At 55.1% G+C, this 10,428-nt stretch overlaps 1 protein-coding gene across 1 annotated transcript in view; it reads right to left on the reverse strand.

Annotated features, from left to right (window-relative positions):
- Positions 1-10,428, reverse strand: part of GGT5 (gamma-glutamyltransferase 5) — a 24,520-nt gene that overhangs the window by 3,171 nt on the left and 10,921 nt on the right. The window contains exons 2-11 of the mRNA XM_025044525.1: positions 6,391-6,521; positions 5,958-6,053; positions 5,242-5,437; positions 4,393-4,550; positions 3,706-3,852; positions 2,689-2,825; positions 2,125-2,315; positions 1,569-1,675; positions 1,249-1,367; positions 1,003-1,113 (exon numbers count right to left, since the gene is read on the reverse strand). Coding sequence (XP_024900293.1) covers positions 1,003-1,113; positions 1,249-1,367; positions 1,569-1,675; positions 2,125-2,315; positions 2,689-2,825; positions 3,706-3,852; positions 4,393-4,550; positions 5,242-5,437; positions 5,958-6,053; positions 6,391-6,521 — 1,393 coding nt within the window. The remainder of the gene's footprint in view (positions 1-1,002; positions 1,114-1,248; positions 1,368-1,568; positions 1,676-2,124; positions 2,316-2,688; positions 2,826-3,705; positions 3,853-4,392; positions 4,551-5,241; positions 5,438-5,957; positions 6,054-6,390; positions 6,522-10,428) is intronic.

The raw sequence follows: 10,428 nt of genomic DNA on the forward strand, positions 1-10,428 counted from the left end.
AGGCCCCACAGGCTTAGGGCACCAATGGTTGAAAAATCAACTAAAAGAAAGATGGCAAGTTTCAGACCTTCTGCTCTGCCATTTGTCTACAGTCCAAGGATATGGAACACCCCCCGCCCCCGCCCAGGCTAAAGGCACCAGTGATCCCCAAGAGACCAGGCCCTAAATGCTCAGATGTGAGGCGCTGAGTCTGTGGAATTTGAGAGCATCAGGGACCCAGGTGCCAGTTTCTAAGACACCGACTACCTTGCCTCAGAGTTAGGAATCCCACACATCTGTCTGTCTGTGAAGGGGCACGAATCCCGGAGTGAAGGAACCTGCGCTGCTTGGGCCCCACATTTCCAGTTATCATTTGGACCAAGAGTCCAAGGACTTTAGCTGACCAGGGCCCTAGATTCCTGACCTCTAGGTACAAAGACCACATGACCAGGGCCTGTGACCTGAGGTCACCCGGTGAGGCCATATGACCTGAGCCGCTGGCAAGGTGAGGTCTCCAGAGCTGACTGTCTGCTGAGGTCAGGGCGGGGTGGGGGGTTGCAGAATTCAGCTCCTGCACCTGCTTGTGTGGGGAACCCAAGACATGTTTGCAAGAACCAGCACCAGCGCAACCCCCGACGCCTCACTCGCTCAGCAGAGTCTCATAGGAATACTAAACTCTTACAAATAAACTTGCAAATAACATGAGAAAAAACAGATCATCATGAGGGAGACTGAGGGGCCGCAACCAGGAAAACTAATAGATGGAGAGAAGAGCACAGACAGAGCAAGGACCAAGGTGCCGAGGTGCTCGGCCTGGGAAAAGTATGGATGACACCCTGTTCTCTGCCTCGGAGGCCACGAGGCTGACCTGGTGCCTCCCCCGCTGAGCTTCTCAACGCCTGATGGCCCCCACAGAGGAAGCGTGCCAGGCCGAAGATACTCAGTAGCTGAGATCCACCTGGGGGCTTTGAGCAGCATGCACTGAGGCGTCCAGCCTAGATGGGGCTGGGACTGTGGCCTCACCTGGCTGAAAGTGGACTCGTACTCCACCTGTCCCTTGTTGTTCACATGCAAGATGGGGGCTGCAATGGCTGCTTGCAAGTCAAATCCAAGCCACAGCTTGTTCATGATGGCCTGGGGGAGAGAAGCAGGGAGGAAGCGGGGAGGGGGCGCCAGCCACCCCACGCCCACCTCTTCCTTCCCCCAGGACAGCAGGACAACAGTGTTGCTCAGAAAGGGGACATTCCAGCCAGGAGCCCCCAGACTCACCTGGGCCACAGCAGAGATGATGAGCTCCCCACCAGCCCCGCCAATCACCAGCTTTGACCCCTGGGCTGCGTTGACCAAGATGGAGGGGACCATGGATGATGGGGGCCGCTCACCTGGTACTGGAGGCCAAACAGGTGTCACCTGCAGCCTGACTTCTGAGCCAGAACTTTGTAGGACTGCCACTTCCGTCTCTGTTTCCATTCACCTCCTCACAAACCAAGGCTGGGCGAGTTGGGGTGGCTGCCCCAGGGGCCACCGTGCAGCACCCTCCTGCCCACCTTCCTTTCTCTCTCCCCAGTGGGCCCCACCCCCAGGCTCACCGGGTGGAGGGGTGACACGGGAGGCTGGCGGTCTCCTCCAGCACAGGTCTAGGAGCTCATTGTTGAGGAGGATGCCCGTGTGCGGTGAGTACACCATGGCTCCAAAGCTGCAGAAAGGGAGGCACAGCCTGGGCTCGGGCCATAGCTTCCAGCTCCCACACCGAGTGTGGGTGCCCCCTTGCCAGCCTTCCAGGGGCCCCTTGTTTTAGCGGCTGTTCTCTAGCATGCTGGAGCCACAGTTCCCTCCCTGGAACTGCCCCCAAAGATCCACCCACGATCCCAATCAGGGTGTCTTTCTGAGGAAGGCCCATCCTTGGGTGTATCCTGGCTCAGGGCTACCCATCAGCAGCCTTTTCAGCCAGAAATGTCACGGATATAGAAGCTTTTTTGATAGAGAGGAAGAAGAAATGCGAAAAGCAAGGTGCTGCCCCGCGGAGACAACCGAGGGGAGGCCGGGAGCTGGGAGACCAGGCTGGGGGCAGGGTGGGGACAGGGAGATTCAGCTCAAGGGGGAAAAGGAGCAGGGCCTGCCCTCCTGCCGCCAGGACACACGCACGGAGTGTTGATGGTGCTGGTTGCAGCCACGGCACTGCCATCCTCCCCCAGCACGGACACATGGGTTGTGCCCATGCTGTGGCCCCGGGCCCCGACCAGGCTATAGTGGCTGAGCTGGTGGTCACCCCGGGCATCGATCTTCTGGCGGATGTGCTGGGCCAGAGCCTCCCCCAGCAGGTTCTGGGAGATGTTCTGGAGTGGGCAGTCAGGAGATGGGGTCAGTGAGGGGCCAGGGGGGGCCCACAGAGCAGAGGGACCCTTAGGGGACCCTCTCCAGTCTGTCCTCTCTCAAGCTCAGGCTACCTCTAGATCCTGCACACACTCCAGGTCCTCTGAGATGTGCCACCAGTTCCCTCCTGTACCTGCCACTCCAGAGTCTCTACCAGTCCCCAGATCTGCTGCACCCTCCCTGCCCTGGGCCACTGCCAGGCTGTCCTGTTCTAGAACCAACCTCATAACACCCCTCCCACCTCACCCAGCCAGGCTCTCATGGTCCATGGACAGAGCGCCCACTGGCCTAACCATCCCTCATGCTGAGCCCTGGGCCCAGCCCAGACCACCTCACCTGGACCTCTAGGTGGCTTCGAGGGTCCCAGAGCTGCCACCTAAACCCTCCAGCAAACTTGAGTGTTTCCACAAAATGATGATACAAGTTCACGCTGCCTTCAGGTCTGGCCACTGACTCCGCAGAGAAATTGAACCCTGGGGAGGGGGCGGGCACAGGTGGGGGTCACCCTGTGTATTGGGTTAACTGTTGTAGTCCCCCCAAAAAGATTTATTTATGTCTTAATCCCCAGAACCTGTGAATACTACCATGTATGGCAAAAGAGTGAATATTACCTTATGTGGCAAAATGTGCGATTAAATTAAGGATCTCGAGAGGAGCGGATTATCCTGGATTATCCGGTGGGCTCTAAATGTAATCACATGTATCCTTATAAAACAGACACAGAGAAGGGGAGGAGGCCATGTGACCACGGAGGCAGAGACTGGAGGGATGCAGCCACAAACTTAGGAATGCCACCAGAAGTTGGAAGAGGCAAAGAATGGGTTCTCCCCCAGAGCCCCTGGAGGAAACATGGCCTGGCTGACACCTTGATTTTGAACTTCTGGCCTCCAGAACTAGGAGAGAATAAAAGTTCTGTTGTTTTAAGCCACCAGGTTCGTGGTGATGTGTTACAGCAGTCCCAGGGAGCCAGTCCAGCCAGCCTCACACAGTCCAGCCCAGGACATGCCAGGACGCCCCTCACCGCCCTGCAGGCCGCGATAAGCCAGACCAGGCCTCACAGGATGCACACGCTGGATGGAGAGCTCACCACCTGTGGAGCCTATCTGCTCCTATGTTCTGAGACTAGGTTACCTGGGGAGGACACAGTGGGTAGATGACATCAGACCCTTCAGCAAGGCCCCTAGGCCAGCTCTAGAACACACCATCTTGACCCATTTCCACAGCCCTGTCTTCTGCATCCGAGGAGGGGGCTGAACTGGAAAAGGCAATAGCTGCCCAAGGGCATGGCTGGGCTTGAAGTTCAGGTTCCCAGCAGGGCAGGAGGACTCTGGGCCGGAGGCCTGGGGCCCTCACCTTTGAGCACGTTGAGGATGAAGCTGAGAATTGCGCCCCCTGCAGGTGGTGGTGGCGAGTACAGGGTGTAGTCTCCCAGGGGCATTGCCAGGGCGTCCACCACCTCCGGCTGGAATGATGCCAGGTCCTGCAGAGTCAGCTGGCTACCTGAAGTGAGACGGAGAAAACTCCAGGTACCGATAGGGAAAAAGGAGGAACATGACAGCCACTGACCCCTGGTCACACAGTGGGGCTCCTGTGGTTCCCTAGCCTTCTAGATCCAGAGGGGTAAGTGTGAGTCAGTGGGCAGTTGCATCAGAGATGGGCCTTAGAGACAAGCAGGGGTTGGGTGGACAAGGGCCAGAGGCAGGCAGATCTGGGGGGTAGGAGGGAAGGTAGGAGAAGCGAGCTAGCCACTGTGAGTGTGAAGGTGGCCAGCTCCAGGCCCAGGAGCCCCCACGGCCCACCATGGCCACCAATAATTCCCCTCTGTTGGCCCTGACTACAGGGGCTCTGCTCCTCAGGGGCCTTGAAGGCAGAGTCCCTGAGGCCAGCAGTGGGCAGGACAGGGCTCATGGCCTTGCCAAGCCCTGGGAGCAGCTGGCACTTCCACAGAGCCTGGGGAAGAGCCTGCCCTCAATACCCAGTGCCCAGACTCAGAGCTTTCTCTGGCAGGGCCAGGGGCTGTGTGACCTCAGTGTGGCTCACCTTCCTTGGCAATGTCCTCCAGCAGCATCTGCCCTAGCCTCCCTGTGTAGAAAGCCTCTGCGCCTTCCGTGGCCACGGTCTCCAGGGTGGTGGCCAAGGCAGGCCAGGGAAACGGGTCCTGAGGTCTCAGGGGTTCTGTCCCATTGAAGAAGAGCTGCCTGGGGGTGGGGGGAGCCTCAGGGTGAGCTCAGGTGCCGGAGGGCCGTCACACTCCTGCAGGGGCTCTCTTGGAACCCTACAGGGAGGTAATCCTGGGCCAGGTCCCAGAGGGCCGTCACACTCCTGTAGGGGCTCTCTTGGGGTCCTTGGAACCCTACAGGGAGGTAATCCTGGGCCAGGGTCCTGAGGGCCTGGGATGGACATCGGCAGGACAGATTCTCCAGGACTGGGTGGGGCTGTCGCCTCTCACCTCACTCATCACACTGCCCGAGGCGGGCGTGCTCCCCAGTAGGGCTCGTGCCCGCCCAGGGCCTGTCCTCCCTACATTCCCGGGAGGACCTAGTCAGTGGGCTGACAGGGTGGGCAATAGGGATGGCCAAAGCCTTCCCATCAGCTCAGAGAGAGTGAGAAGGAGGGCAAGGCCAGAGGGCAGTGTCAGAGCCCAAATCCACGCCCTTGGAGTCACCATCTGGGCACAATCCCCTCTGGCCTGAGCCCCTCCCATTAGGTTTTCCCATATAGATCCTAGAGGTCTGAACCGAGACAGTAAAGTACAGGCCATGCAAGGGTGCTCCATCTTCCAGGGGCTCAGGTGGAGCTTAGGTGGGGGCCAGGCTCAGACAGGCTGTGGCCTGAACCCAGGAGCTGAGAAGGGGCCCCAGCACCCTCTCCCCACTGGGCAGTGCTCACCTCAGGGAGGATTTGTACAAGAAAGGCCGCAGGATGCTGTTGTTCAGGAACTGGCTGAGGACGTGAGGCATGCGGTAGTCGCTGCGGAGCAGCCTGATGGTGGGCTGGAACAGCTGCGCCCAGGGCAGGCGGCCATGGCGGCGGTGGGCCTCCGCGTAACCGCGGAGCTCCCCAGGCACCCCGATCCATTGGGCCCCTGCAGGGCGTGGCAGCGTCACGCTCCTCCCACCAGGCTGTCCCTCAGCCCGGTGGCTTCCAGGGCTGACCAGTGTTCTCCGTCACTCCTACACTTCACCACACCAGCCTTGCCTCCAGCCATGGCAGCCAGAGTGAGCTATCTGGAGCTCACACCTGACTACATCCTTCCCCACTCGAACTCCCCGTGGCTGCCCACTGCCCTCTGTACAGAGTTACAGCCAGGCCCATGGGGCCCAGCACAAACTGGTGTGAGGACCCCTCACCCCCACAACCCATCTCCATTGAGCCCTCTGGCCTTTGTCTGGGCTGGTCGCTGGACTTGAATCACCCCTCCCTACTCAGAAAGCCCCTCCCCCAGGGAAAGCTCCTCCAACCCCAGTGGGTCAGGACCTCTGTGGGGGCCCCCCATCCCCCAGCTGCTGTCCCCCAGTGTGAGGATGTCTCAGCCTGTCCATGAGGCATACTGCCCCTTCAGGGGGTGTTCTGGTCAGCCCAAGGGGCCCCTCCCAGGGCCTCACCTGTGCCCAGTGGCTGGGCCCGCTCACACTGGTCCAGCAGACCCTGGACGTGGCTGGTGGGCACTGTCTCCCTGGCATTGATGACCTCCACCTTCCCTGCAGTCAGGGCAGAGTGTGCCAGTGGTCAGGGTCATTCTTGGCTGGCCAGACTCAGCCCACACCATGGTCCCCCTCAGATGTCCCTGGCCCTGTTCAGAGCCTCAGTTTCCTTCTCCATATCATGAATTGGCCTTTGTGCTAATACTCGAGATAGGACCTGCCATGAAGGCTTTGCACAGATGGTGGGGAGGGGGCAGAGGGCACAAAGAAGACCCAGGAAGGAGCATGGGAGGACAGAATAGGCTCAGCCAGACACTCATGATGTTACAAGCACCTCGCCATCAGTGCTTGTGGACAAGCCTATCCTCCCCAAGGGGTTCCCTTATGGATTCACCTGTGGTAGCATTGTAGATGGTGAAGATGACCCCTCCGCCCAGGCCCATGCTCTGGGGGTTGACAACACTGGTGCAGACCAGAGCCGCAATGGCGGCATCCACGGGTGAGCCCTGCTGCTGGAGGATGGCCCTAGAAGACATGGCACAGAGTAAGGGGCCTAGTTCCCCTTCTCCAGCCTCCCGACCTGGGCTTGCTTGGCTGGCATTCACTGGGAAATAGTGACAGGTGGATGGTCCCTCTGCTGCCACCAAACCATCAAAGACCAGACCAGGCTACCCCATGAAGTCCAGCCACTCACGGGTCCACAGCACTCTATAGATTGCGAATTATAATGCCATTTATAATGCCCTTTGCCATATATAAGGTGCTTCTCAGTTAGCAAAGTGCTTCTGCTGCCATTATTCCCTATGTCCTCCCAGAGGCACTGGCTCATTTGTAACAGCCAGAACCAGGCCTGGGCCAGGCCCTCCATCTCTCTCATCAGTCCCAGGAGCCCGACCTAGGCAGCCGCCATTCCCCATCTCACATGAGCTCCCAGTTCTTTAAGACTGGACTTTTTCAGGTGACCCCAAGATCCTCCCCTGCCATCAGGGTTTGGGCTTGGACTGATGGGTCCCATAGCCCCTCCCAGGGCCCTAGTGTCTATGGAAATGCTCTCTGGCCTTAGTCTCCCCATTTGTCCACGGGCAGCAAGGGGTGAACCCTTCGGCTCTGAGGTGCTGGTCAGATTGGCCTGTGTTGAGAAAACAACCCTGAAGCACAGCCCTGAACAGCTCACCAGAGGCAGCCTCTTCCCTCACACCCAGGAATCTTCCCCAGCACATCTGGGAAGCCAGCATTTAACTCCCCATTACAGACAGGGAAACTGAGGCTCAAAGAGGGAGTGGACCTGGGTCTCCTTCCCCAACTCTGTGAGACCTCTGACCCTAGCACCCCGCTCGCACATTGGCTCAGCCATTCTCTCCTGCACTCACACCCTTCCCTGAGCCACATGTCACTGCTCTGGGCCAGCACGTGGGCACACACAGGTACCACATGGACACACGTAAGCTTGGAATGGGAAAGAGGGCCCAAAGCCAGAAGTATGAGAGAACTAAGACTGTTATGCTCAAGCATAGAGAAACACAAGTTTTTAATAAGAATAAAACACCATAAAGTTAAAAGACATACTGGGAAAAAAAATTTTTTTAATTCCCATCGCACAGACAAAGGCCTCATCTCTCCTGACCCATTGCTTCCTCTCCCTGGAGTGCTTTTTGCATGAAGCTTCCAGAAGATGTGCCCCACCCCCTATGCTCTGGTTTTCCTCCCAACACCCTGACATCATGACTTCAGAGGCCCTGGGCTCAGTCCTTGGCATTTGTGCAAATATAACTTCTGGATGACCTTATCCAGGCTCAAAGCTTAAAATTCAACTTCTATGCTGATTATCCCCAAATCCTAACTTCAGCCCAGTTGTCTCCCCTAAATTTCATACAGTTTATCCCCAGCCATCCGCAAGATACCTCCCCTGGACATCTAAGAGGCATTTCACTCTTAACATGACCTAAACTAAACTTTTTACTTTCCTTCTACCTCTGTCCTCAAAATGACTCCTCTCTTAGTCTTCACTGTGGATGTGTTCGTTGAGAATCCCTGAAGTCCAGTTGAACAGAAGTCCAACAAATGGGGACAAATAGAAGAAGCCACCTCAAGACTAGTAGGAGGGGTAGAGATGCAAACAGCCTGGCTCCACATGCTCGTGTGGCAGTTAAAAACCCAGAGGGATATCTTGGCTGCACAGTTTCCCCTGGAGGAGTAAGGAGTCCCAGCCCCAAACCAGGCTCCCCAGCCTAGGATTCCAGTGCTGAGAACAGAAGTCTCCACAACTTCTGGGTGTGAAAGCCAGCAGAATGGCTGAGTGAGACAAAGGACAGCCTGGCATTTCTCTTAAAGGGCCCGCATATAGACTTACTAGCTGATGAACTCACTCTGAGCAGCAGCTCAAAAGGTGCCAAGGACATACGACGAGGAGCTGGCTCCAGAGTAAGGGCTGGAGGGGCAGCTCTCGCCCAGACAGAAGTGCTGGTAGAATCCATTGCTTCTTTGTTGAGCCCTCCCCTCTCCTATGTACAGACACAGGTGGCCACCATATCCAAGTTTCCATTAACCTGGCTAATACTTTTCACTCCGCCTTGGTGGGTCCCTGAGACCCTGCCCCACCTAAATTGCAGGCCCACCTAAGCCACTTCCAGTGGCTTTCTCATACAAATGGCCTGTCTTGGCTCATGCTGTAGATTTTCCTAAAATCTCTCAAAGATTCACAAAACCCAAACAAGCAGCACTGGGCCTTGGCATGCCCTGTACCTCTTGCTGAGTAGCCCCAAGCCCAGCACTAGCAACAGCTGGTCTCGATATGTGGCTTGGTTTCTTGAGACATCTCCCAGCCCAGTGCAGGTGGCAGCCATCTATGATTGCTTAGTGGCTCATGCCAGGTGGCCCTGGGCAGGGGACAGGCATGGCCGAACTTGGCCTGCAGCAGTGCCCCACCCCCCAGGAGGCCCCAGGGCTGACATGCTTTGTGGTCAGCTTCAGACCCAGCCAGAGCACTACCCAGGGCCACATTTGAGGATGACACGCCCAAAGGGAGGACAGAACAGGCACTAGAGCCCTGCTAAAGTGAATCCTGTTTTGCAGAGTCAGACCCCACACAACAGCTCCTTCCTTTGATGTGCAAACAAAAACCAAGGCTCAACTACAACACAACCCATACAAAGGACACACCTGAACCACCTCGTTCAGGTGACCAGGGAGATCGTGCCACTGGGTCTCACACAACACCTGTTACATAAGGCTACTCTACTAAGACCAGGAGACATAGTAGCCCTACCTGATACAGAGAAACAAACATGGGGAGTCAGACAAAATGAGAAGACAAAGAAACATGTCCCAAATGAAAGAACGGAACAAAGCTCCAGAAAAAGAAGTAAACAAAATGGAGACGAGCAATCTACCAGATGAAGAGTTCAAAACACTGGTTATAAGGATGCTTAGTGATCTCAGTGAGAACTTCGACGAAGAGATAGGAAACATAGAAATGGAGATAGGAAACAAAAAAGAACCCGTCAGAAATGAAGAACGTAATAACTAAAATGAAGAATGCATTAGAGGGAATCAACAGTAGATTAGACGAAACAGAGGACTGAATTAGCAATTTAGAAGACAAGGTAGTAGAAAACGCCTAATCAGAATAGCAAAAAAAAAACAAAAACAAAAACAAAAATAAGGATAGTTTAAGGGGTCTCTGGGACAACATTAAGCATACCAACATTCGCATCCCACAGTACCGGAAGGAGAAGATAGAGAGCAAAGAATTGAAATATATATGGAGAAATAAGAAGTGATGGAAAACTTCCCTAACCTGGTGAAGGAAATAGATATACAGACCTAAGGAAATAGATATACAGGAAGCACAGAGTCCCAAACAAGATGAACCCAAGAGACCCACGCCAAGACACATCATAATTAAAATGCCACAGGTTAAAGCCAAAGGTTAAAGACAAGGAGAGAATCTTAAAAGCAGCAAGAGAAAAGCACTTAGTTACCTACAAGGGAGCTCCCCTAAGACTGTCAGCTGATTTCTCAACAGAAACTTTGCAGGCCAGCAGGATTGGCATGAAATATTCAAAGTGATGAAAAGCAAGGACTTACAACCAAGATTATCCAGCAAAGCTACCATTTAGAAGGACAGATAAAGAATTTCCCTGACAAGAAAAAGCTAAAGGAATTCTTTACCACCAAACCAGTATTAAAAGAAATGTTAGAGAGACTTCTTAGAAGGAGGAGGAGGAAAAGGGGAAAGGAGGAGGAGGAGGAGGAGGAGGAGGAGGAAAACAAAAATATGAATAATAAAATGGTAATAACTACATATCTATCAATAGTTACTTTAAACTTGAATGGATTAAATGCTCCGATTAAAAAATAGAGCGGCTGAATGGATAAGAAAACAAGACTCTTACATATGCTGCCTACAAGAGACTCACTTCAGATCAAAAGA

The sequence above is a fragment of the Pteropus alecto genome, unplaced genomic scaffold (genome assembly GCF_000325575.1).
Source record: "Pteropus alecto unplaced genomic scaffold, ASM32557v1 scaffold113, whole genome shotgun sequence".
Classification (NCBI taxonomy): Eukaryota; Metazoa; Chordata; class Mammalia; order Chiroptera; family Pteropodidae; genus Pteropus; species Pteropus alecto.